The sequence below is a fragment of the Cynocephalus volans genome, chromosome 5 (genome assembly GCF_027409185.1).
Source record: "Cynocephalus volans isolate mCynVol1 chromosome 5, mCynVol1.pri, whole genome shotgun sequence".
NCBI lineage: Eukaryota > Metazoa > Chordata > Mammalia > Dermoptera > Cynocephalidae > Cynocephalus > Cynocephalus volans.
The window spans coordinates 149321531-149349004 of NC_084464.1; the positions used below are offsets into that span (position 1 = coordinate 149321531).

Consider the following 27474-nt stretch of genomic DNA (forward strand, 5'->3'; position numbering starts at 1 on the left):
TCAATTATGTTTCAATTCAAAAAATAAAAAAGAATTTTTTAAGAATAATTTAAAAAATTTTAAAAATAAAAACAAATTCTCTAGGTGACTCCTAGCTTCAGGCAAGTAGAAGATGTATTGCTCCCAGGAGAAGTTACACAGGAGGAAGACTGAATGCCTTTTGCCACTGCTGGTGAGATCTAGTGCGTCAAAGTGTTCACTCAGACCCTGGCAATTACTGTCTAGGAATATACCGATCACACAGTTTTAAAAAGTGAATGCACTGGTGCATGACCAAACCCACAGCACATCCCACACGCACAGGACTTCGATCTTTGCTCCTTTGCAAAGTCCTCACAGAGTTGCAGAGCTCTGCGCTTTGTGCCTTCCCCTGGCACACCTCTCTCTTCCTTCCTTCCATCTCCCGGCATCCCCCATTCCCGTCTCTTTGTTTAAATACCAGTGTAGGGAGCGTGCACACCTTCGGGATCAGACTCCCAGACCATGTTGATCCTGACTCCAGTCTTGGTAGCAGTTGTCTGCATTTGGATTGTGTGGATCTTTAAAAATGCTGATAGAAGCATGGAGAGAAAGAGCAGGGAGCCTAGAGCCAGGGCCGACGCTCACCCCTGGGTGGATGGAGACTTAAAAGACAGCACTGACCTGCACCAAACGGAAGAAGGTAAAGACTCCAGGGCAATGCTGCTTAACTCCACCATCATGGATTCTCATAATGTGTGTAAGCTGGTAGCAGGGCTTATGAAGGGGAAGAAACACATGCAGGCCAAACCTGTGTGTGACAGATCATTGCTCTCAGGTCATCAGCCTGTCACCTGCTGGCACCAATCCCCCTGTATTTTGTATATTCAGTAAAATAGCTGCTGAGGAGCTGAAGTTTTCCCTGGCTCCATCCCTGTTCTGGTTGTTCAAATCTTTCTGAAGGGTCTCATCGCAGGCTGACAGTGGGCACTGGGAAGTGGTCAGCTTTGGATAGAGATCTTTGAAATCTACAAAGTGGCATCTGCGATGGGGTTTGCTTCCTTTCATTGTGCCAGGCCCTGTGGGTTAGAGACAAGAGTGGCTTCTGTCCTCCAGCAGCTGATTGTCCAGTGCAGTGGACAAGATGATACCAGGGTCCAGAGAGAGCCACGAGGAAATAAACTGGTGTTTAGGATAGGCTCAGGGGTGCAACGGGGCAGTTAAGAAAGGACGAAGCAGGCCTGAGGGTTAATAAGATGTGAAACGCAGTGGGTAGGAGGCATGTCAGGTAAAAGGAGCAGAAAGAATACAAGCTCGGGGTGGGTGCCTGGAAAGGACACTGAGAAGGTGGGAGCACCTGGGGAGAGGTGAGCAGGACATGGGGCATCGAGAGCAGGCTAGGTTATGGCTGGCCTTAGAAAAAAGAGGTGATGACGGAGCAAGGTAGGGTGGAGGAGGTCTAGGGGGTGGGGAGGCTTGAGCAATCTGTGCTGGAGAAGTTTTGTCCGAGCTGGGTTTGTGGGATGGACCCGATTTGGAAGAAGCTCTGTGATTCTCAGTGACACTCCTACCCCCAAATAGAGACCACCTGGAAGTGTGAGTGGGTGTGTATGTGGGATGCATGAGTCGTCCTGACCTCAGGACTGGGGGTGGGGTGTGCAGCTGACCCTCTTAGCAGGGCTGCCTCTTACTCTTGCACGCAATGCCAATTCACCCCTTAAACAAGGGGACATCTGCTGGGAAGCCATGTAACAATTTGTTCTGGGAAGGACGGCACGAATGGCAGTGCAGTGGGCATGCAGAGGAAGGGGTGGGTCTGAGTGAAGTTACAGGAAGAACAACGGGGCTTGGTGGCTAATTGGATATTGGGAGAAGGAGGAGAGGGTGAGATGTGGAGGCTGAAAGGGCCAGAATGACTCTGTCATAATTGGGGGAGGGGAAGAGGATCCAGTTGAAGGGAAGGCATTGAGTTTCATCAAAGACATGTTAGATTTGAGATGATGGTGACATATCTAAGCAGAAAAGAAAGGGAGGAGTCTAGGTGAGGGATCCAGGCCACAGACACTGCCTGGAGAGTCACCAGCACAGAGGTCATCCTTGGAGAACTGCTGAATGCATGAAGTGGCATTGCTAGGGAGAAGGCTGAGGCTAGAACCTGGGGGACACCCCTTATAGAGCACTACTGTAGCCAGTCAGCGTCATGTCTTCCAGATAGTAAATCATTTCATCTCCATGGCAATACAACGAGGTAGGCACTATTATTAGCCCCATCACACACACTAGAAAACTGAGGCCCAAATAAGGTAAGTCACCTGCCCTAGAATGTAGTGGAAGAGCCAGAACCCAGCCAGTCCGGCTCTAGTGTCCAGGCACATTCATTGCTGGGCTGCCTTTCCCATGGGAGAATGGTCTTGAGCAGAGGAGGCAGGAGGTTGCCAGTAGGGTTAAAGTTTCCTGAGAGGTCATCAGGAGCATGCATTGGATTTGGAGACCCAAGGGGCTTGAGGACACAAGGGGGATTGGTAAGGCTGGTGGAGAATCAGTGCCTGGGCTGGGCCTGAAGTTTGGCAGCTCGGAGCAGAGCTGTATGGCCTTACTCTGGGTCTCTACCCAGCTATTCTCTTTTGCAGAATCTGCTGCCTCTTGGTTTCTCTGTTCCCTTCCATCCTCATCCTTCTCTTACCTTTATACAGAGGGATGAACTGAACAGTCTTAGTTCCTCCTCAGCAGCTACAGCAAACCTGGCCTGAAGGTAGAGTTCCCAGGTCTCTAGTTGGAGCTTCTGTTCACACAGCAACACATGCTAAGGTCACACAGGTACGCAGTGAGAACAACGTTTAAACTCAGGCTCCTCTGTCACCCAAGTCCCTGCTCTTAGCCAAGGGTTGGAAGGACACAGTCTAAGTAGGGATCTTACTCTAGGTTCAGAAGGGATTGAGCAGGGAATAATTGAAAAGGAGAAAAGATTCCATTAATGAAGAAAAATGGAGATTTTTTTTTTTATATATAATTAATCCCAGAGGGAAACTTTTATTTATTTGTTTGTTTGTTTTTGCAATGTAATATATAGTTTATTTTAAAATTTTATTTATTTATTATTATTTTACATTCTAAGATGTTGTTGCAGAGCAGTTGGGGAGGTGGGTAGGGGGACGAAGCAGTGGGGGACTGCTGGACTGGCCTGACGTGGGCTACTTTGCTGGCCTGGTTGTGGAGGGTAAGGGGGCATGGCCAAGGCACGTGCCCCCCAACTCTGGCTTGGCAGCCCAGGGGGCTTCCAGCAGTGGCTAAGAGGTCACCGGGACGTTGAGGAACTGTGGCTGGGGCCCTTGGCGCCCCCCACTCCAGCACAGGGGCCTGGGGGCTTCTGCAGAGGTTTGGTCATCACTGGGCTGGATGAGGATGTGGGGGGTGTGTGGCTGAGGCCCTCATTGTCCCCTACAGTGGCTTGGAAGCCTGGGGGATTTCTGCAGAGGCTCAGCTGTAGCTGGGGTGGATGCAGACATCAGGGGGACATGGCTGAGGCCCTCGGGCCCCCCTCACCCTGGCTCAGGAGGCCAGGGTCTTCCAGCTCTTCTAGGTTTTATGGGGGTTCTTTGGTGGTGTTAGACCTTTACCAGTTAATATCAGAACTTTGTCTCTGATTTGTCGGTATTTTGTTTTTTCTTTCAGTTCTGTGTTGGATTATTAGCTACCCCCACCACTTAATCTCTGCACTGGAACTAATTTGTTGTCCTTTGCTTACTTCTAAAATGGGGGAACTTCCCGTGGCGACCAACACTTGAGCTCTGTGGTTGGGCTAAATTGCTGCTTTGCTGCTGATTCTCTGGGGAAGGCTTTTGGTGCAGCTCAGGTTTTAATTGTTGACCTTGTAAGCACTTCCAGGCCTTGTGAGGTCATACACCTGCATTGTGTGGAAACTGTGGTCTGGGCCTGTGTCTTTTCAGCAAATTGCACTCGCTGCAGTTCTGTATTCCTGACCAGTCTCCACTGAGTGGTCCTGTGCTGAGTGGAGGTAGATCAGCTGTTCCTATTGTACCCCAGTGTTCCCTTGGTGGACCCATCTCCCCCCCCACACACACACACTCTAAACACTTGCCATGGGATGGGCCATGCGCCAGTCCCTTGCGATAACTCCCCAGCCTCTGAGTGGCTCCTTTTCTCAGTTGTCTGTGGCCCCTTGCTCCTATGTGGGTCCATGGGAATCTTGTCAGTGGCCTTGCTGGCCTGGGGGCCACCAAGGCCCTCCTCTCCCCGGCAGTCTCCAAGTAACTTCAAAGGAAGGGCGCAGCTGCAGCTTTTGCCAGCTCTTGCTCCATGTGCTCACCAGTCCCAGCCTTGAAATGGTTGGGGCTTAAAACAGTCAGAGTGGTGCCTTCTTTCTCTCATCTAGGCTTCTCACGCCTTCATGCGTTCCGTCAGTCTCTCCTCCTCTTTGCCTGAGCTCTAGTGGCCCCAGCTTGGCTGTTGTTACATTTCTGTAGTTGTAAATTGGTTGATTTGTGGGAGAGTGACGCTGGGGACCATCTATTCCACCATCTTGATTCTCTCCCTTCTGGAGATGGTTTTGATGGTTGCCAATAGACACCAGGTTCAAACCATTTTGAATATTAACAAGATACAGAACAATAAAATAAGTATTGTAGGCCATGCCAGTGTGAGTTAAGGAAAATGTGAGTACCAACCCAAACTCCTCCAGCTCTGACTCACAAAGAATTCCTGCTCCATGTATGTAGGTTGGGGAATCAGCAGGTGCATGGGTTTGGGGAGCAGAGTGGGAGACCATCGTGCTTATTAGAGGTAAGAGGCAGACCTTCTTTGGGGACAAGCCAAGCATGGTGTCCTGTTCGTGCTTTCAGTTCCCTGTTTATCTGTAGCAGAAATTACCAATGTTTATCTCAAAGAGAAACCCACAGATTGTTTCACTAGAATGAGCTGAAAATCCTACAGACACATTCCCTAGTTAGGCCAAGATTCATATAAGAGCATGGAAATGGGAAAGGAGAAAAAGACGTAGAAAACACATCATCACAATGTGTCCGTTTTAATGTCAGTGGGGGATTTTTCTGCACTCAATGTCACTGGCCATCCAAAAGCCACTATTCAAACTGAAATTTTGATTAAGTGTCCCAGATTGTCCAGCCTGTGCTAAGAAAAGCTTGTGTTAAGATTTTTATCCAGTGTGGGGAATGCCTGAGAATAAAAATGTTCCTATAGACTTGAGAAAGGACAGATTGTCACGTACCCATGGTAACCAGTAGCTGTCAGAACTAGTTCCCAACCTCTTCAATGCGTCATTGAGAACACACCTCAAGACCAGCTTAGCTAGCTAACCAATCAGCGTCAGCCTCTTGCTGCTGAAAGTCAGCCAGCCAAGGATGGACTCACTCCAGTGCCAGCTCCTCAGTACCACCAGTGCACAGCAGTCTCAGTTGAGTGACACTGCTCCTGCAGACGATGTCAATCACTCACACCCCTGAAAGTCCAGCAGTTCCTGAACTTCATGCTGCCCAACGAAGAGGTGTGCTAGAGCTAGCCTTTGAGGACCAGCAAGAGCCAATTGTTAAAAATTCAGGGCCATTTGTTAAATCATCAGTAGCTTGAAGTCAGGCCATGATGGGAATATTTATACCATGGATATTGGCAAGTGCTATGAAACTGGGATCTTCCTCCCACCCCCAGAGAGCCGCTTTCCCCACACACCACTGACAAACATTCTATGCAGAGTCAGCATTCTACTCTGCTCAGAGCAACTGAGCTTGGCCAGCATAGTCCTCCCTTACTATGGGAAGCCGTCCGTTCGGCTTTGTCCTGTATTCATCAGCCTTTTCCACACGCACCCATTAATACTTTTGCATGGCTAATTTAAAAGGCTGGTTTGCTGAGACCCTGTAAGACCTTAAGGTTTTATGACAAAGGACAGGTAACTGCAGATGTGAGAAGATAAAGCAAAAGGACTTGAACAAAGACATTGTCCTTGAGATCAAGTCTGGGTGGGTCCCACTAGGGCAGAGTTAAGATCAGCACAGGACACTGGGGTACCATGAAGTGATGAAGGGGCACAGAAAAAATTCTGTTAACCTCACTCCATTGCTTTGTAGGGGAAAATACATTTCTTTTTCTTACCCGGTCTAGGTTCTTGGCTGAGGCCCCTATAACTAAAGTCAGATGAACAACACGAAAGCGTGCAAATTTATTTAACACAAGTCTTATGTGACATGGGAGCCTTCATAAGGACATGACTTGAGGAAACAGTTAAACCTGTTTATTTCTATGGAAAGTTTGATGAAGAGTGGACAGCCTGTAGATGTATGATGAGACGAAGGGCGTATGATCTAATGGTAATAAACTGGGAGAGGTGTGGCCAGTTAGTTCACTTGGGACGGCATGGTGCTGATAACACCAAGGTCAAGGATTTGATGCCCGTATCAGCCAGCAGCCAAAAAATTTAAAAAATCAATCAATCAATCAATAACCACGAGAACTTAGCAAGGCCTGTTTGTACAGATCCTTCTCCATCCCTGTGTCTTTGGAAATAAGGATGTTTCTTTCCTCTGAGTATGGGGGCACCTCTCACATGAGGGTCTGTTGACCTGCCTCAGGGGAAGGTCAGGAAGTCCTTCCTAGGTTTTATGACCTGCTTCAGCCAAAAAGAGTGGGGGAAGGTCAGAGAGACCCTCTTGCTCCTGCTGTTTTCAGTATGTTTTCAATATGCCAAGGTGACATGTTTGGGGGTAGTGTGTCCTGACCCCCATCAGCTTCCTGAATCCCATCAGGATAGCATTTTTCTATTCAAGGTCTGTCCATCGGGACAGCCCCATCCTCCTGAGAGCTGCTAGGGAAATAATCAATCAGCATAGAAGCTAGAGGGAGCCGAATGACAGAGAGTCCGCAGCAGGAAGCGGAGCCACCACGCTGCAGCTGCTGCCATAGTTGGGAAAGAAAAAGGTATTGTCAGGGAGGGTGTCAAGCCCTGAGGTTCCTCCTGTCCCCACCTTCAGAATCCGTCAGCTGAGAGAGAGAGCTGTGTCACCCCCATCCTTAGTAATGCTGCTCCTCAAACCTCCCCCAAAATTACAGGGTGGGAACAAGGATGACGGGTCTTTGGTTTCATAGTTAGTAAGTATTTGGCCCATTTGCAAAGATTTTGAAGTAGAATTGCAAAAATACAGAAGCAATTTATTTAAAGATGCAGCCAGAAAAGCAGCTCCATGATAAACGTGAAAGGATAGAAGTGACCTAGAATTAATTGGTGGGCTCAGCCTAATTGTGGAGCTATTTAGCGATTCCTTGGCATTGAAGCAATGTTACAAAGCAGGTTGCCATTGATATCAATAGCGAATCCCAAGTGTGGCAGCACAAGATTGATGTTAAAAAGCAGACCGTACTAGTACTCATTTGCTTGGGAATACTTGGGCTTTAGAGCTTGAATGAATCCCTAGTGGCTTTAAACTGGTCTAGGGTGGAGGCAGGAAAAGAAAGGAGTTACAGAGGCTGTTTTCTTTCGTCTTGGTGAGGGCCCCATTCCTGGGGCAGTCAGGCGCTCCAGGGGAGGGAGAGAAGTGGTACTTTTGTGTTTGGTCACTGTCACGTCATTCCCTCTGGAGCTGTCTCTCTGTGCAAGCACGCTGTGCTCCTAGCCTGGCCCTGCTGCCCCCATTCCCCAGGCAGAAAGTAGACCTTCTGCCCTGTGAGAGGCTCCAGGAATGGAGGCCCTGCTGTGTGCTGCTGCTGGGGAGGGCCGCATGGGACAATCCCATGCACAGGTGATAAGGACCATTTGTTGGCCCTGGTCAGAGATAATGGCCGGCGCTGATAAGGCTCAGGCAGTAGCCTGCTTCATTCTGCTGGGTTAGGGGCCCTACTGTTGGGGCTCAAAAAACAACACCCCAAAGTGGAGGCTTCAGAAGAAATGTTTTCCTCTGAACATCTCGTACGCTCTTGTCTCTTCACCCTCATTCTCCCGAGACAAGTCATAGAAATTAGAATCTCTCTTCCTTGATAAGGGTCATAGAAATCAGAAGCACTTTCCCCAAAACCATCCATAAAAACTAAAATTACCCTCTAATCTTTCCCCTGCCTTTCTGTCTTGGAGCTAGCCATAAAGAAATTCTCTGGTGTACCTTGTCTGATTGTAGGTCATAAGACCCCGCTTTCAGAAAGTGTCCTGCCCCAGACCCTGGAATAAGGACAGTGAGGCAAAGAAAAACCTGAGTAAACAGGCCTTGCTGGGTGTCCCACGCAGTCTGTTACCGTCAGATCATAGTTTTTGATCCCATTTCTCCAGTGCTGTCCCTGCTTCATAGAACCTAAGCATAAAGCATAAAAATGGACAGTTTGCCCTGTATCTTTGGGTCTTGATTCTGAAGGAGGCTCCAATGTCACATAAAACTATGATCAAATAAATTTTTCATGCCTTTCTCCTATTAATCTGCCTTTTGTCAGTTCATTTTCAGAGAACCTTTGGGCGGTGAGAGTAAAGTTTTCCCTTAGTCCCTACACTGCCTTGGACTTCAGACGCCACAGACACTGACAAGTCATGCCCCTAGCTGCCTTCAGTTTATACAAATGCTGGATGGATCTAAGAGATAATAACTTACCTTTCAAAGAGTTAAGGAAGCATTTAACGCATCAGCTCCTACATCCCTTACTAACTATAGAGGTTGTCAGACTTAAGTGATGTTGAAAGTATCATTGATGTTCAAAGTCTTTATTGACACATCTGATAACATTCAGGGTTGTCATTATGACATTGATGACATCTGCGTTTAGTTCAGAATTGATTGCTAGAAAGCTGATAGGTGTTTGCTTCCACTCCTGCATCACACCTCCTTCCTTCTAACCAAATGTGTGCAGTCTGGGCTCCAAACTGTAAATGATAGTAAAATGTAAAAAGAAGTTTCCTCACTAATCACCAGGAGCCAACAATGGTACCTGCTAACATCATTGTTGGGTTTCCCAGTCTCTAAATTCAGGTTCCCCCTGCCCTTTTTTTTTTTTTTAAATTTTGGTGGCTGGCAGGTGTAGGGATCTGAACCCTTGACCTTGGTGTTAGCAACACCACACACTAATCAACTGAGCTAACCGGCCAGCCTGATATTTTAAATGTGAAACAGGAATTTTATAACACTGGTTTTGCTCTTGTACTTCGGCAAATGGTAACATGGCAAGAAATTTATCATGAAAGGTCCAAGTTCCCACTACATCTATGCTTTACCTGCTTTTGCCAAACTTGAACTTTGACTGCATTGAGAGTGTCAAGCACTCGTCCTTCAGAAGTCTTATTTAACAGTCTGGTCCGTTGTTCTATCCTTGATTCCTTTTGATAATTAATCTCTGTGGCCTTCTCATTGAAAAAATTCTTAATTGTGAAATAACATTTACTGATAATGTGTATAAAACAGATGAATGGCCCAACAAATAATTTGAAAGCAAAAAACCCATAGAATTATCACCTAGATTCAGAAATATACATTTCCAGCACTCCATACACCCCCATATGTCCCTTCCCTGTCACAACCTCTTCTCTACCCTACAGAAGTAACTACTATTTTGAATTTTCTGGGAATTATTTCTTTGCTTTCTGTATAGTCGTATCACCCATATATGAATTCCTAAACAATAAAATCATACAATTTATATTCTTTTGACTTGCTTCTTTTGCTTACCGTTATATTTGTAAGAGTCACCAGGTTATGCAGGTAACTGGAGTTTATTCATTTTTACTGCTGTCATTCCATTTTATGATCACAATTTATGCCCTCTACTGTTGATGAACGTTTCAGCTACTATAAACTATGTTTCTACAAACATTTTCATACTTGTCTCCTTGTACACATGTGCATGGATTTCTGTGCCTGGGGTACACGTGGCACTGAAGGTCATAGCACGATGGGCATGGCAATGTACCTCCCAGATTCCCCTTTAAGGAAGGGTCTGCTGCCCCTGCTGCTGGGAGTGTGGTCACCTCTTCCAGGGATCGTCTTTGCTGCACACAGCTACCTTGCCCAAGATCCTGATTTTCCAAGGTGGCCCACATTCAATGACTGACTGGGGAAGGGGTATAAAGGCCCAGCCATTGAGGCTTAACTTGGGACAACTCTGCCAGGCTATTTTAGTTCCAAAGTAGCCCTTGCTGTTGCTGCCCTGTTGGCCGATGCTGTCTCAGGCTGGCGCTGAGGTTTGGCTTCCTTGGCCCAAACAATGCTGCTTCTTGCCTCTCCCTTCAACATGTTTTGATCCTGAAGATACTTCCTAGAAACATCCCCCACACTAGACTCCGTCTCAGAATCTGCTTCCCGGAGAACCCAAGTAGAAACATGTTAGGTACACCTATATTCACTTTTTCTAGATGATGCTGAGTTTTTAAATCTGTGGATTGGTGTCTTTCACCAATTTTGGAAACATTTCAACCACTATCTCTTCAAATATTATTTCTGCCTCATTCTCTCTCTCTCCTCTCCTTCCAGGACTCTGATCAAATGGAAAGACCTTCTCACTGTATTCTCTTCTATCTTTTACTTTCTCATTCATATTTTCTATCTTTCTGTCTTTTTATACTATATTCTGGGCAGATAAGAAGACATTATCTTCCCATTGATTCATTTTCTCTTCAGCTGTGCCTACTTTGATGTTAAACCTACTAACTGAATAGTTAATTTAGGTTACTGTAATTTTTATTTCTAGAAGATCTGTTTGATTCTTTTTTCAAAGTTGCTGTTCCTTTTTCCTGTCAGAATTGTCAAGTTTGTCTTCTATTTCTTTGAGCATAGTGATCACAGATGTTTTCTAATCTGTCTGATAATTCCAGTATCATAAGTTTTTGTAGGTTTGTTTCTGATGCCAATGGTTTTGATGGTTCTTATTCATGACTTCTTGTTTTCTTGAATTTATTGTTATCTTTAATTGAATGCTTGTCATTCTTTTGGAAACTTACAAAAACCTTCTGAGGTCTAGGATACTGATACTTATTCCTGTGGAAAATTCACTTTTGCACCTACCAGTTGTTTAGCCTAAAGTCAAGGGCTGTGGTTCCCTAGATCACTCAGGTGATATTACCTTAGGCTGCAAGTACATACTAGGGCTGGTTTACTTAAAATTCATGCTTCCCATGGGAATGTAGACCTTCAAGATCCCAGCTTAACATGTGGGGGCTATCAGGCTACCAGCTCTGAGTAGCTTGGGGGTTTTGACTTTTGTCACCATCTTTTATCTCAGCTTAGCCTCACAGCTGTTTTTTGGTAATTGGAAAATGTCTTCTAGGATTTTGAGTCCTGGTATACTTTTCCAGGTATTAACCTTCACCTAGATTCTGGATGTTATTCCCCACAGTCACAGATTAGCTTTTCAATGCATAGAAGAAAATGTTTAAAATATATTTTACTAAGGATTTTAGTTTTCTTTAGCTTGGAGGGTTGATAAAAACTACCTAACTAATAACCACCAGAAGTGAAAATCCTTTAGTAGATGCCACCACCACAATCCCAACAGCCATCACCAGAACGATGACATCAGCTAATGAATGCAGTCAAAGTGGATTTGTTTCTACTCAGAGAAGAAAGTAACAAAGAATTGTCTTCTGTCATACAGTTCAAGGTGTGAGATATATGAGAGTTCTTCAAAAAGTTCATGAAAAAATAGAGGTAAGGATAGTACGAATCTTTCCATTAACTTTTTGAAGTACCCTCTTCTGTAAGTTCTTGCGCTACAGATGATAAGCTTCCAGAACTCTCTGAACAAAAAGGCAATGGGAAAAACCAGAGTGGCAGAAACAGGCAGATATAATGGTATATCTTATGTAGTTAAATTTATTAGTCTGTTTCTCTTGATTAATGTTTTTGTTTCTTGTTTAAGACATCAATCTCTGCTCCAAGGTCATGAAGATATTCTCCTATATTTTTTTCTAAAAGCTTTAAAAAATTAGTCTCATATTTAGAATTGTAGTGAAAACATTCAATATCTTTTTGTTCTCAATCTCTGATGGAAGGGTTTTAAAGTTTCAGCATTATAGTTAGACTTTATCACATTAAGAAAGTTTTTTTCTACTCCAAATTTACTAAGAGATGAATGTCAAATTTTATTGGAATTTTTTTTTCTTTTTCTTTTTTAGCTGCTGGCTGGTACAAGGATCTGTACCCTTGACCTTGCTGTTATCAGCACTATACTCTAACTGGCCAGCCCTGTATTGGAATAATTTTATGGTTTTTGTCTCTTAGCTTGTTAATATGACAGAAAACATTGATTGTTTTTCTAATGCCAAATTTGCTTTGCATTCCTGGGATAATCCCAACTTGACCAAGATGTATTTTTTTTTAAGTTGCTGGATTCCATTTACTAGTACTTTTTAAAAAGATTTTTGTATCTATTTTTGTGAGAAAGTTGAGATTTGCCTTGAGTTGAATATTCCCCTCAAAACTGAATCCCCACTGTAAATGTTGAGGGTGGGAAATCCTATTACGGTAATTGAAAGGTGGGTGTTTTAGTCTGTTTTGTGTTGCTATAACAGAAATACCTGAGACTGGGTAATTTATAAGGAAAAGAGGTTTATTTGGCTGCCTCTGGCACGGGCCTCAGGCTGCTTCTACTCATGGCGGAAATGCGGCAGGCAGCCAGCGGGTAGAAGCAAATCATATGGCAAGAGGAAGAAAGAGAGAGAGAGAAGGTGCCAGGGTCTTTTTAAGCAACGAGCTCTCGTGGGAACTAATAGAGCGAGAACTCACTCATTACTCCCCCCTCCCTCAGGGAGAGCACTAATCCATTCATGAGGGATCCGCCCCCATGACTCAATCAGTTTCCAACACGGCCACATTCAGGATCAAATTTCCACATGAGTTTTGGAGGGGACAACACATCCAAACTTCATCAGTGGGGCCTTGAAGAGTTGATTAGATTGTAGGACCATGCCATAATGAGTAGATTAAATGGTGGCCTTGGGTTTGGTTTGAAGGGCTTCAAAAGGAGAGCAAATGAGGAGATTAGTCTCTCTCTTGCTCTCTCTGCTCCACCATTTTTGCAATGTGATACGCTGCCATTACTATCACCACCACCAAGGCTCTCACAGATGTGTTTCCTGGACTTTGGACTATCCCAGCCTCAGAAACTGTAAGCAATTAATTTCCTTTTTTTATAAATCACCCAGTTCCATGTATTTTGTTATAAGCAACAGAAATGGACTAATACAAGCCTATAGTTTTTCTTTCTTTTAATGTCCTAGTCAAGTTTTGGTAACAAGATTATGATAGTCTTATAAAATGAGATGGAGAGTGTTCCCTCATTTTCTATTATTGGAAAGAGTTTGAGAAAGTTTAGGAAAATTCCTTCTGTGAATGTTTGGTAGAACTCCTTTATGAAGCTATCTGGGCCTGGAGTTTCCTTCTGTTTTAGGAAGATCTTTACCTACTAATTCAGCTTAATTAATGGTTACGAGACCTTTCAGTTTTCTACTGTGAAGTTAGTTTTGGTAGGTTATGTTTTCTAGAAACGTGTCAAATTTATATAAATTTTCTAATATATCGGCATAATAATATTCTCATATTGTTGGTTAAATGACAGTAGCATCTGTAGTGATGTCTCCTTTTTCATTCCTGATATTTGTTATTTGTGCTTTTTTTCTTGATCAATCTTGCCAGAAGTTTGTCAGTTTCATTAGCCTTTACAGAGAACCAACTTTGGTTTTGACATTTCTCCCTATTGTATGTTTGTTGTCCTTTTCATATATTAAATATCTCATATTTAACATTTATTTTCTTCTATCTTTTATTTGCCTATTCTTTTTCTAATTTCTTGAAATAAATTTTTAGTTCATTAATTTTCAGGGTTTCTTTCTATCTAATGTATTTAAGGCTTTAAATCTCCCTCTAAATATAATACTTTAGTGTAATTCCACAGATTTTTTCAATATGTAATAATTTTATATTTTCATTTTTAAATGTATCTTAATTTCCATTAAGGATCTTCTTTTTTTTATGTTTTTTATTACTTATTTCTAGCTTAATTGCATTATGGTCAGAGATCATTATATATTGAATCTTTAAAATGTATTGAAAGTCATTTTCTGGTCCATGTATGTCCAATTTCTATAAATGTTTTGAGTCTGCTTAAAAAGAATGTGTTTTCTGTAGTTGTTTAGTGTAGTATTCCATATATGTCCATTTGGACACCTTTGCCAATTTCCTTGCTCAAACCTCCTGTACCCTTACTGAGTTTTTTCTTTTGCTTATTCTATCATTACTAAGAGAGATATGTTAAGATCTTTCACTGTGATTGTAAATTTTTACATTTCTTGAAATTCTATCCTGAGGTCCTGTAGTATAAGTACATACACATTTAAAATTATGTTTTTCCAGTAAATTAAATTTTATTATTATCAAGTGACCCTTTTTATTATCAACAACACTTTTTGCCGTAATTCTTCTTCCATCTGATGTTGATACAGTTATGTGATGAGCAATATAACTTTTCGACCATGATGCGTGGTATAACTTTCAACCCTTCTATATTTTTATGTTTTAGATGTGTCTCTAATAAACAACATACCTGGACTTTTAAAAAACTTATTGGTCTTTTTCAGGAGCATTTAATCCATGCATATTCAATGCAATTATTCTTGTTGCTAAGAAATCAGTTACTTTTACTGTTCTTCTGGAGGTGATCTTTTTTCTCTAGTTGCTTTTAAGATTTTATATCTGATTGTAAGAGGCATGGGTTCCTTCTCTTTAATACTGCTTAAAATTTGCTGGGCCTCTTGAATCTATAGATTTGGTATTTTTCATCAGTTCTGGGAAAATCTCAGGCATTATCTTCTCAAATATTGCCTCAGCCACTTTCTCATTCTTATCTCGTTTTGTGACTATGATCACATGTATACTAGACATTCTCACTGTGCTCTATTTTTGCTTGCTCTTTCTTCTAGATTTTCTATCTTTTAGTGTCTGCTTACCCCATTCTAAATATTTTCTTCTGACTTATATCCCAATTCAGTAATTCTTTCTTTAGGTAGTCTAACCTGCTAGTTAACCCATCCTTTCAGTTTTTAATTTTATTAGTTTTCAGTTCTAGAAGTTCTATTTTTTTCGTATTTTTGTTTGTTTGTTTTTGTTTTTGTTTTTTGGCAGCTGATAGGTAAGGGAATCCAAACATTTGATGCTGGTGTCATCAGCACCGCACTCTAGAAACTGAGCTAACTGTCCAGTCCCTTTTTTTCCTTTTTTCTGTGTCATCTTTTATTCTTTCCTAAACACAACAGATTTATATAAGTTTGTGGGGTTTTTTCTCTAAACATAGTAATCATAGCTGTTTTATCTTCTGAGTCTGATAATTCCAATATTTGGAGACTTTGGGCATTTGACTCTGTTTTTAAAAATTGATTCTGCTACTTCTTGCTCAAGATATTTTGTTTCTTTGTGTGTCTCATTGCATTTGGTGGGTCGCTGGTAATTGTATTTTAAATTATTTGTATATTGGCATTTGCTTCTGGTAGGCAACTGGGGTACTTTCAGGCAGGTGCACGTTATTCCAAGTTTAGGTTTGAAGCAGGAACCACCAAAATGATATAAGCCCTTGAAGGATGATTAATTTATGATTCATGCTTTTCCTAAGGATGTAGCTTTGGGGTCTTATTAGACTTAATAAGCTTTTTAGACTTCCCATTGTATGTGGGCCTGGTCTTTGATTTCTGTCACCCTTGATCCCTGAAGATACAATGGAAATTCAAATATGTAGGAATTGGAAAATATAACCAGGGAAAATGTAGCTTCTGTGCTTATTTATCTCTGTAGGTTTGTATTTTCCCTTCAGCTTTGGCCTGAGAATTTCTTACTATGTTGTCAGGTCAATGGTTTTAAAAGAACTTTAAAAAATGCCTTAGTTAGTGATGCAAATGGATTTCAGCTGATGGGAGATTGTTACAAGTCATCTAGTTCTCTATTAACAGAAATTTGAATGTCTCATCTTTCTGCAGGTAAAAAAAATTTTTCTTGATTTATAGCAAGTCTGGATAGTCAAGATCAGTGATCAGGATTCTGTAGATCTATTTGTTTTCTTTTACTTTTCCTTTTTAAAAAATTTTTTGGAGCTCATTATCTGAGAGCCATTTTTTAGAACTTTATATCCTTCTCCCCAGTAGCCACCTTATGACCAACAGAGATCATTTAATTTGCTATCCCTCCTGATCTTATTTGCAGATGCTCATGAATGGCAAGAGTCAGAGGAAAATGTTGAACATATCCCATTCTCCCACACTCGGTATCCTGAGAAGGAAATGGCTAAGAGATCCCAGGAATTTTATGAACTTCTCAGTAAGAGACGATCAGTCAGGTTCATAAGTAATGAACAAATCCCAATGGAAGTCATTGATAATGTCATCAAAACAGCAGGTTTGTAATTGCACCTTGGGTCTTTGAAAATGTCAGTGGCCTTACTGATGTGACAATATTGGAACAATGTTAAAGTTCAAACATGGTGTATAAAGCCTAAAAGTCTATGTTTATCTATAAAGTCTTACCCAAGAGTCAACAGACTGCTAGAAACAATGACTTCTACTTTCTACATTTTAAAAATTATTTTATTTTATTTTTTATTGTAACATAGTTGATTGTACATATCTGTGGGGTACAGAATTGAGTACCAATACACTTGTGCAATATGTGATGCTCAAATCAGAATAATTATTATATTCAATAATAAACACTGTCACTACTATTCATGGCCCTTTACCAATTCCACCTTTCTCTTCCCCTTCCTGTTTCTAGTAACCTCAGTTCTCCTCTTGCACGTTTGGTGTATTATTGTGAATGTTGTATCTTTCTCTCTTTTGTTTATGTGTTTACTATCTTACTTATGAATGAGGAAATACGGTCTCTCTCTTCCTGTGCCTGGCTTGTTTCACTTTCTACTTTCTACATGCTGACTGTTACAGACTTCTTGGAAGCAGATGTGACAACACTTCAAATGTTTCCAAATTATTCAGTTTTCTGAACTTTTATTAAAAACTAAGATTTCTGAACATACCACACTATACATTGGAAGAGACACATCTTATTTCCTGTCCTCCCTTTAAAGTACGACACGCACATGCACACTCACGTGCTCATACTTACACGTTCACCTTTTTGGAAGCAAATTTCCTTATATTACACATAATGATGCTCTAGTACAGTGTTCTAATTAGCAAAACTTACCAAGAATTTGTAAAGTAAACCAAAGCAAGACAAACCCATTTTCAATGTAAATTAATGTCTACACAGAGGGAAAAAAATGAGAGCCTCAGAAAAAGGGGAGGAGATATAAGAGAATGCCCTCTCTTTGAGAGCCTCCTCTAACTGGAGTCTTTTTCCTATATAAATCACATTTAAGTTCATTTGCAGAAATTACTGCATGCCCATTGTGAATCCACTGTCTAACTTAAAAGGAAGCAAGAATAAAATATTGTATTTCATTTAGGAATACAATTGCACTAGACTGTTGAGTTCTTTATCTAACTAATAGCTGTTACTAAATTTCCCCTTACCTATATCTGTATCTGTATATACAAGAAGGTGTGTACACATATGATGTCAAGCTAAATTTAGCATAACTGAAAATATTAGGGAGAAATTTATTTCTTAGGTTTAGAGATACAAATATTTAGTGAACAAATAAATGGGTACAAAGTTAACTGGAATCACTCTGTGTGGAAATTTGGGCCTCCTGTTTATCTTTTGACTTGTATTTCACAAGGCAGTCGTGCCTTCTAGGATTGTGAATGGTGTGTGGCAGACCAGAACCTCGTCAAGAGTCCACAGGCCTCACTCTCTTTACGGGTGGAGCTTATTCCACTAAACTACTCATTAGAAAGGAAGGAAGGAATAGTTGCTTCTGACGTACCCCACCCATAGGTCACTGTGGTCCATCTTGGGAACAGTGGGACATTTCTAGGACTGAGCAGTGACACCCAGGTCAGAAGCTGGCCCGATTCCTCACTGGAATCTCAAAGGGAAGTCAAGCTTCTTTGACAAAGGTGATGCACCATGAAGCTTTGCTCTGAGATGCTGGAACTGATCGAGGTGTGGGCTGAGGGTTCCAAAGCCCGTGGGACTAGAGAGACATGTTGTGCATGTTGAGTGCCCAGGACCAAAACTTCCCCAACTCTTGTGTGTCCCTAAACGAGACCACAAACCCCACAGTGCCACCCTCATGGCTTTGATATAGGCATAAAACACACTATGGTTTAGTTGCCCTCTGAGGAGTGTTTTTAAAACCATTTTTCCATTTATATTTTGCCATTTCCAATAAGCTTCATGTCTTTATCCTTTTTCAAGAATGTCAAAACGAATGACATTTTGGAGAATTTTGGCTGTTAGAATTTCCCCTCTGGGGCTGGCCTGTGGCTCACTTGGGAGAGTGCGGTGCTGATAACACCAAGGCCACGGGTTCGGATCCTATATACAGATGGCCGGTTCGCTCACTGGCTGAGCGTGGTGCTGAGAACACCAAGTCAAGGGTTGAGATCCCCTTACCGGTCATCATTTAAAAAAAAAAAAAAAAAGAATTTCCCCTCTGAGTTCCCTTAGAGGTTGTGGTGCAGGCAGTTAGGGACATTTTCTCCCACAAAATGAGGGAAACAGTGACAAATTCTCACAGCCCTAGTACTCCTGGCCTTGATCTTGATTAGCGGGTTCAGAGACACCTCAGGTGACATTGATACATTGAATCAGCAGCATCAAGACCGAGTCACTGCCACGTACTTTGTGTTCCTGATTATCTAACTTCATTCTGAACAAGTATGAATTATTATCTGTATTCTTAATTAAAAAGCTCACACTTTCCTGCAGTTTTAATTCCTGATTTTGATTGTATGGGTGATAGGAACAGCCCCAAGTGGGGCCCACACAGAGCCCTGGACCTTCGTGGTTGTGAAAGACCCAGACGTGAAGCATAAGATCCGGGAGATCATCGAGGAGGAAGAGAAAATAAACTACACAAAGAGAATGGGGCACCGATGGGTTACAGACCTGAGGAAACTGAGGTACAGGTGTTGGTGGGATTCAGGATGCTTGGTTTGGCTTCTTAACATGAAATAACTATCGCTGCAGTTGCCTGGTGTTGCTTTGAGCGTTAACCAGTTTGATTCTTGCTCTGGGAGGAGTTATGGAAGTTAAGTTAGGTCCCGCCACTTTATTGCCATGTGAGTGTTTGGTAAACAGATAGGCTCTGACCCAGATCATTGCTCAGTCAGTGAAACTTTGAGGAATTACTTCACTTTTCACCCATCTGAAACATAAGATTGTAAAATCCTTCTCAAGATCTTGAGTGAAGCAAATTACGCTTTGCCAAAGTGATCAGGTCTTCCAAATGATTTTACTAAGTTTTAATACAAGATTTTTAAAAGTACAGGTTTATGCACGTTTAATATCTGTTAGGTGTTAGTGACTGTGTGGCTTCCTTCTCTCCAGGAAGGTGGTGGAATGGAATTCCGGGTAACTAGTTTTACTCAGAGGTCATCTCCTTCCCCACCCGGTCTCTTCTTGGCTGAGTGTGAGCAGCGACAGTGGGGGCTGAGTCAGCTCTCGCTTCTCAAAAGGTGCCCTGGGGAGGCCAGCCCCAGCCCTGGCACTCAGGACACAGAGGTGCCCAAGACCTCTGGCTCTCAGCTGTGGGCCTTTAGTGGCCGGTTGTGGTACCAGCCATCCAACACCCGCAGTGACACGAGCCTGAGAAAGGACAATGAAGTCGCAGTCTTGAGGGTCCTGCAAGACCTCCCCAAGTAGGTACAGGGGAGGTGATAAAAAGGTGGGCCTCTTTGTCATGTACTTGGCCCCAGAGGACAATTTTCTCCTAAGAGATTTAAACCCTATCAAAATTGGGGCTGTAACCTGTTACCATGCTCTGGAATAAGTGCGGCTGTTAATAAAGAACACACAAATCTTGCAGCATATTCATGGGAAAAACTGGGACAGGCAAATGTTGAGTGTCTACACTTAGATGTATTCTAGGTGTGCACAATGCCTCCAAAATACTATTGCCCCTCTCTGGATTTCCCCAACAGAAGCAGAATTAATTGCTCTTGCATCTATGTGCTCAAAGCACCTGACATACACCTTCTATACGTCTAAAATAGCCACTACCGCATAGCATTGTAATTATTGGTTTACTTTTCTTCTTATTTTATAGGTCATTTTTTAGAAATCTTTGTTGTACACCAAGATACCCTAAAGAATCTAGTTAAGTCATAGACTTTCTTTACTGACAATATGTACACACACACACACACACACACACACACACACACACACACACACACACACACACACACACAGAACCCTAGGGGTCCAGGGAGCCCAGGTTTAAAAAGTCTCACTTTTATACCACCCAGCACAATGCTGCTGTATAATAGGTAACTGAATAAATGTTTGTTAAATTGAATTGCCAGTGAACATGTCCCTTGTCATCCTGTTTCAGTCCACTCTGAATCCCACACTGTTATTAAAGGCTCAATATACAATCCGGATCCAATTTACCTTTCAAACCTTGTCTTCTCTGGTAGACAGGAGCCCTCCACCCCAGTCAGAAGGTGTGTTATCCTTCTTTTAACAGGCCTTGCTGTCTTTTTATTAGCATCATAAGACATCATAATGAATTCTTAAAATAAATAAACCAAAAATATTGGATACCAATGCATGCTTACTTAGACAAAGTAAATAAGCATGAAAATCTTTAAAAATAATTGCCTTGCCTTAGAATATAGGTAAATTGTTTAATCTTCATGTATATTTTTTAAAAATTTGTATTATTTACTCTCTCTCTCTCTCTCTCTCTCTATATATATATATATAAACACCTTTTAATTACATTTAATAACACAAAAATCAGAATTTTAAATCATGGAAACATCAATATAGAATACAAGTTTATCTAAGAGAGCCCAGTTTGGGGAACACACAACACTGTCCTGATAGCTTTTAACTCAACCGGGGGCAGCAGAAGTGCGTGGGCACCCTGGACAGCAGCCTCCAGGGCCTGCTCAGAGCACTACAGGCACATTCGGTGTGTAAATGGAGAGAGAAGAGATTGTTACTTAATCTAGAGAGTCAGGAAAGACGATTAAAAGTGGTTCTTCTGTATCGATATTTCCACGATTTAAAATTCTGATGTTTGTATTATTAAAAGCCACTTTATATATTTTAACTCATTACACGCTCACAATAACTGTATGAGCTGGGTGCGAAATAGTACATTTTATCTAGGGGGAAACTGAGGCAGGGGAGGTTAAGTATATTGCCCAACATGGCCAACCAAGCTAGTTCGGCTCCAGAGTTATCTTCTAAACCATTACTATTCTCCATCTCTGAAAGGAGAAAAGAATCATTAACAGTCAAATGTCACTAGGCAGCCTGAAGTATAGTAAAATAGCTTTGAAAGTGTGGCATATAGATGTCAGTAGAGTAAGAAGAACCATAGAAAAATACACAAGTGAACAGTGAAACATAAGTAGGCTAAAAATGAAATGAGTGGGGGCCATCTCTTGCTAACTAATGACACAACATATCCTAAGGGAAAAAATCCAGTATATAGGATTATATATGACTATCTTTCCTTGGAACATCTGTGCTAGAATGAAAATTTTCCCAAAATGTATGGGACAAGGTAATGGAATCAAAAAAGATATGTTCTGGCGGGTTGGTTGGCTCAGTTGGGTAGAGCACAGCCTTGTAACACCAAGGTCAAGGGTTTGGATCCCCATACTGGCTAGCTGCCAATAATAATAATAATAATAATAATAATAATAATAAAAGATAGATATGTTCTGAGCCAGAACAAAAATTTCAACTCCACATTTATACCTCACGTGAATGGCCTCTCAGTGCCACAAAAGTTTCCTTCCTTTTTTCCATAACTGGCTAACAGCATTTCTATCTGTCCCCTGTCATTTCAGCTAAACCTCACTGTCATCTCTGCCTTCCCCGTCACCTGCTCCTGCACTGGATTCTGTCATTTCTGGCTTCTGACCTCCCCCAGTGCTCCCGAGCCTGTCCCTTCCTTGCCCACCCTCCTGCCTGGGCCATTGCCATGGTGTCCTGCTGGCTTTTCTCCCTCTGGGATGACTCTGTAGTGGTTACTTCAAACTATCCTGTGGGTGATGTCGCTCTCACCCACACCAATCCACCTTTTTCTGGAACAGATCTCATCAAACGATTCTTCTGCTCAGAAGCCTGTGATAACACTCCATTATCTACCAAATGAAGTCCAGGACCCTGGAAAATCTGTATGTAATCTGCCAGCCCCCTCACCACACACCCATCCTCCAGCCTGCCAGGTTCTGGAAATTCCCTGGCCTGCCTTGCATTCTCCTTCCCAACTCTGCCTTGTGCATCTCTCTGCTCTGCCTTGCCCTCCCCAAACCCCCTTCTCCACCTGGTCTGCAGTGCCCAGTCTCGACGCCATTTCTAGGAACTTTTTTCCTACCTTTTAATTTAAAATTAATATCTCAGTTTTGGGTGGGCTCCCAATGCACCTGGGTTATATTTCCATGATATCACTTCCAGGGTTAATTTTGCTGAATACTGGCTTCGTGCTCTCAGGATCTGTCTTTGTATCTTTTGGCATTTCAAATGCTCTGCTATACTAAGCACTTATCAGTACACATTGATTGAATTGAGTGACCTTGGACAGAAAAAGATGAACAAGACACAAACCAACAAAAATCCTGCTCTTTGTCAATTTAAATATAAAAGACAAGTACATGTGTTTTTATTTTCATCATAAATAAGCTAAGGTAGTAAAAAGAGAACAAAAATGAAGAGAAAATATTCTCTTAAATCTCTCCCCCCCTCCCCCAACCAGAACCAATTGGATTAAAGAGTACTTGGACACTGCCCCTGTTCTGATTCTCATTTTCAAACAAGTACACGGTTTTGCTGCAAATGGCAAGAAAAAGATCCACTACTACAACGAGATCAGTGTTTCCATTGCTGGTGGCATCCTGCTGGCTGCCCTGCAGGTATGTTGTCCCCCACCAGGCCCCAGGGAGGGAGATGAGACTTGGGGGCCAAAGGGTGGCCTTACCTGAACATTTCAGCTGAGTTTCTAATTCAGGGACATTTGTAAACGGTTTATCTAAAGCTAAATTCCTAAGTAAGTTAAATCCAATGTGAAAACCAACTCTGGAAACCTGGATTGGTGAGTATGATGGTTCAATGAGCTGGAATTCTTCCTGGAAATTCACCTGTAACATCATCTCAGGGTCTGAAAAATTGTCGTGCTTGCTTTCATGTATAACAACACAAGCTTCAGGGGTTTTGGCAGACACACATGAAGAACTTCAGAGCCTGAAAGTCATAGACACTAGCTCCTGAGATATGCTTCCTGTCACTATGAGCTGATGGGATGATGGAAAAGCTCTAAGGAGGACTCTGCCATGCGCTCCTTCCTGAGAAGTTGAGTTCACCTTGTATCACACTAGAAGGACCATCATGGGCTTAAAGCAATTTCCATCTACATGGTAGCTAGAGCAACGCTAACATGAAATGAAGCCGGATCCAGTATGCCTTTCAAACTACTCAATTCATTCACTCAACAAATATTTTCTGAGCTCCTTCTACATGGCAGTTCCTCCTCAGGAGACACCAGGGATATTTGTCTAATGAACTGTAGAGGGGTCTGGGGTCCAGGTAAGGGACAAAGAGAAATGGTAAACATATGAAATAAATAAAGCAGACAAGATAAGAGTGAGTGATCATACCTCCAAGGGACAATGTATTCCCCCCCAAATGAGCTTTTTCACTATCTCAAAGAAAAACGTGTATGCTGAGTAACACCTTACGAAATACAGTCACTGTTACACAAAAGAGAAACATGTTTTTAGATTACTTGAAAAATTGTCGTGAAGGAGCTGGCATTTGATTTCCCTCCTGAATGTGTAGGCAGATAAATAAGGGAACCACTGTGCAGTGCAGACCGCAGGCACCACCATCTGTTTTAGGGTCCTGAAGAAGCAGAGTAAGCCTGGAGCGAGCTCAGCTCACAAAGTGCCTTCTGTGTCCTTGAGTTTGCTGCCCTCTAGCTTCCAGTAAGGCATAATTCTGAGGGTGGATTGTGATTTGTGAGGGAGGAAAGAAAATCATCACGGAGCCCCCATCTGGAGCACAGTGACTGGGTGGAATGAGGCAGCTTTGGAACTTCTTTCTGGCTCAGGCTGAGAGCTGGGGATCTGATTGAAAAAGCACGGGAGATAGAGAGGGGCACTGGGGAAGTGTGTGGAAGCCACACACTGTCTCTATTCAGATGCTTATTATTTGGAGGCTAGGGGAAGTGGAGGGGGTACTTCCTCTATCCCCAATGTATGCCCTGGCCACCGTCTCCATCATTGGACATAGACGCTTCCATTAGGGGTGATTCACTGCTGCATGGTTGGTTCTATAGTCATAGATGCTCACTGTTACCGTTGCTGTTTAGAATATAACACGCAAGACTTTATGAATACATCAAATACCAAGATCTAACAGCAAGTCTACAATTTTAAAGTAATGATGAACATAATGATGTTTTAGGCTATCTATAACAATTATAAAGTGATATGAAAATATCTGTGAATTTTATTGGTGATAAAGTCATAGAATATTGCTAACACTACTGTAATTTGTTGTCTTCGTTTATAATTGAAGAAACTGCTAAATTTCAGCCAGAGGTTAATGAATATAAGACTTTTTTTCCCCCTATCTAAATTTACAAACCTGCTGAATTCAATCCTTGGCTCTTTGGGGGTCTGAGGATTCCAGGTGAAGAACTCCTGATCCATAATAAGATCAAAGTACTCACATCAAGAACATGAAAGATAAAATACTAGTAGAAACCAGCTTAATAGTAGTAAGAGGGATTGTTTAATATGTTCTGTTTATTCACAGATTTCTACTGCCAAAGATGTACAAAATTTAGTACAGAGTAAAAGCTATGTTTTGAAAGCTGACCAATATATAAAATGACACCAAATTAAGATGTAAATATTTTCTCAATGAAAAGTTCAAGATTTGTCCATTCCAAATTCAGATACCACGAGAGGACATTATAAAGGAACAGAAATGCTAATCAAATAGAGACATCTAAGCTTATGACAGAAAGAAGAAATCAATAGATTTTTCAATGCATAGTTCTTGAGAACAGTCCCTCGGGTGTTATTAAATCTTTATGAATCAAGGTATATAATAACGTAGTATGAGAGATCTTTAGCAAGATACCATATTAAGTCACTTAAGATCCACATGTATGTACATATGGGTTGAAATGTCAATATTATGAATATTGATAACTATAGATTCTGGACAGATATCTGAAATTTGGGAAAGAACTTTTAGTAGGAAAACCATAGCAGAATCAGGGCTGGGACACTGCTCGGTGGGCTGCTCTTATCATTTGGGTTCTGTACCAGGATGGAGACTGACCCCCTAGCTAAAAGGAAAAAACCCTGTTGTTTTTGCCTTTCCTTTGGTGTAGTCAGATTCCCCAAATTTCTTTCCATAAAATAACTATTCCTATTTCTTAAGCACCCGTGACAAGTAAGAAGAGTATTTTTCTTCTTCTAGAAGCTTCCCGTGGCTTGGTTAAAAGACAGTGGGGGTGGGGAGGTCAAGGAGTGCAGGTGACATGCACGGTATTCATTACATAAGCCGGAAGCCTCTTTGCTACCCACCTGCAGGGAAATGGTAAGACAAGCAGGTGGAGTGGGGGTGAGGACGACCCCGGCTGGAGGCAGAGCTTTGATTTTGCCTGTTGACTTCTGCCCTTTTCCTCTCCTGCTTTAGAATGCAGGCCTGGTGACTGTCACCACCACTCCTCTCAACTGTGGCCCTCGTCTGAGGGTGCTCCTGGGCCGCCCCGCACATGAGAAGCTGCTGATGCTGCTCCCCGTGGGGTACCCCAGCAAAGACGCCACGGTGCCCGACCTCAGGCGGAAGCCTCTGGATCAGATCATGGTGACCGTGTAGGTGGGAGCCCATCTGGGAGGTGCCCGAAGATGACGCCCCTGCTCCTGTCTCCAGTTCTCATCTGCTCCTCTCGGGTCTACTGGCCGCTCTCTCCCTAAGTGTCAGGTCTCCACCCTTCCTCTCACAGGGACGGCCACTCTGCGTGTCAAGAAACCTTGCCACACTCTCCAGCACTTCTTAAGCCTGATAAGTTCTGTTTCTGTAGATGGTGTGATTAGGGAGACACAGAGAAATAGATCAACAGGCATGTACACTTCAATTCCTTACCTACTTTGGAAATGCATTAATATTTTACAAAGAACATCCTCCCGTCTTTAAGTTTTTAAAATTATTCTAAAAAAAAAAAATCACTGATGATTTTTTCTTTCACTTTTTAGAAACTCATATAAAGGAAAGAGTCATCAGAAAATTTAAGGTATTGCCAAGAATTCAAATATATGATGAATCATGAATTTAAATTTATACTAATCAAATGGCCTTCTGCCCTCTGACTTCTGGTAGCTTTTAGACAAAGGGTGTGCTTTGGAGATATACTCCTTTTTTTTTTTTTTAATTCTGAAATGACATTTAATGAGGACTTAAGGAGACTCTGCTTAGTTTCTAGTTTCCCTCCCCCTGAGATATGCTCTTTTACTGGACTTCATGGATATGTTGCCAGCTTTGAATAAGTAAACCAGCAACGTAACTGAAACATCATGCCCACAGCCAGGACACGGCCTGTATGGGTGGTGTGGGTCTGGCTGGCAACCTCCGAGCATAAAAGGGTGTGGCTGCACTGTCCACTGATGGGTTGGGGCTGGCTCCCATCAAGCTGATTATTAAATCTGCTAAATATTCAGGAATTCTGCAAGCCAGTTGGTAAACCATTTTTAGCTTGAAACTGCCAGTGGTGGGAGTATTTATATCACAGTAGTAGGAAAACATTAAAAATCAGGGCTTGTTTTCTTTTTCTTAAAGAGAACTGTTTGCCATACCCAGCATTGACTGTGTCTCACTTTCTTACGCTGCCCCACGAAACACTGGGGACATCCTCTTTTCTCCAGATGATAGGAATGCCGTATGGGACTGACAGCGTCATAGGTGTCAGGTTGGGAATGCCAGACCTGGTCTGTCACCTTCACCTTCTGTCTTCCCTCCCAGGAGATTGTACACACAGGCACAAGCAACTCTACTAAGCTCTTTACCCCTTTCCTCTGCCCCTTTTCTCTTCTGTTTTTTCTCAGTTCACTTGAGAAAAGTCTGTCTTGCCCCTTTTCATTCCATTTATGAGTCAAACAATGCAAGAAAAGCCCTCGGTGTCATCAGTAAGAGATGGAGCTGGTGCCACCCTGTATCAGAGAGAAGGAAGGGCCTTCTTTGCTTTAATATATAATTAGACATTACAAGAACCGGTGTCTTCAACCTCCAAATTCCTCTGAAATACCCAGAAACCTCTTTTGAAATCTCCCAAATCCTCCATCTGTCTTGTTTTCTATAAACATGCTTTTTCCTAAGTGTACACATGTTAATACACACACATTTTCTTATACTTTATTTCTATTCTTTTTTTTAAAGTAGCATT

The 27474-nt window shown here is 42.1% G+C and overlaps 1 protein-coding gene across 3 annotated transcripts; it reads left to right on the forward strand.

The window, feature by feature from the left end:
• The first annotated feature begins 483 nt into the window (after nucleotides 1-483).
• On the forward strand, nucleotides 484-25913 carry IYD (iodotyrosine deiodinase). 3 transcript variants are annotated; one of them, XM_063098056.1, is made up of 5 exons: nucleotides 484-661; nucleotides 16140-16331; nucleotides 18802-18961; nucleotides 22777-22933; nucleotides 25731-25913. In XM_063098056.1, exons 1-5 carry the CDS (start codon nucleotides 484-486, stop codon nucleotides 25911-25913), a joined length of 870 nt encoding a protein of 289 aa, XP_062954126.1. The 3 variants fall into 3 exon arrangements, with proteins under 3 accessions (XP_062954126.1, XP_062954127.1, XP_062954128.1); XM_063098057.1 differs by lacking the exon at nucleotides 25731-25913 and adding an exon at nucleotides 23798-23806; XM_063098058.1 differs by lacking the exon at nucleotides 484-661 and having other exon boundaries at nucleotides 16140-16272.
• The last annotated feature ends 1561 nt before the right edge of the window (nucleotides 25914-27474 follow it).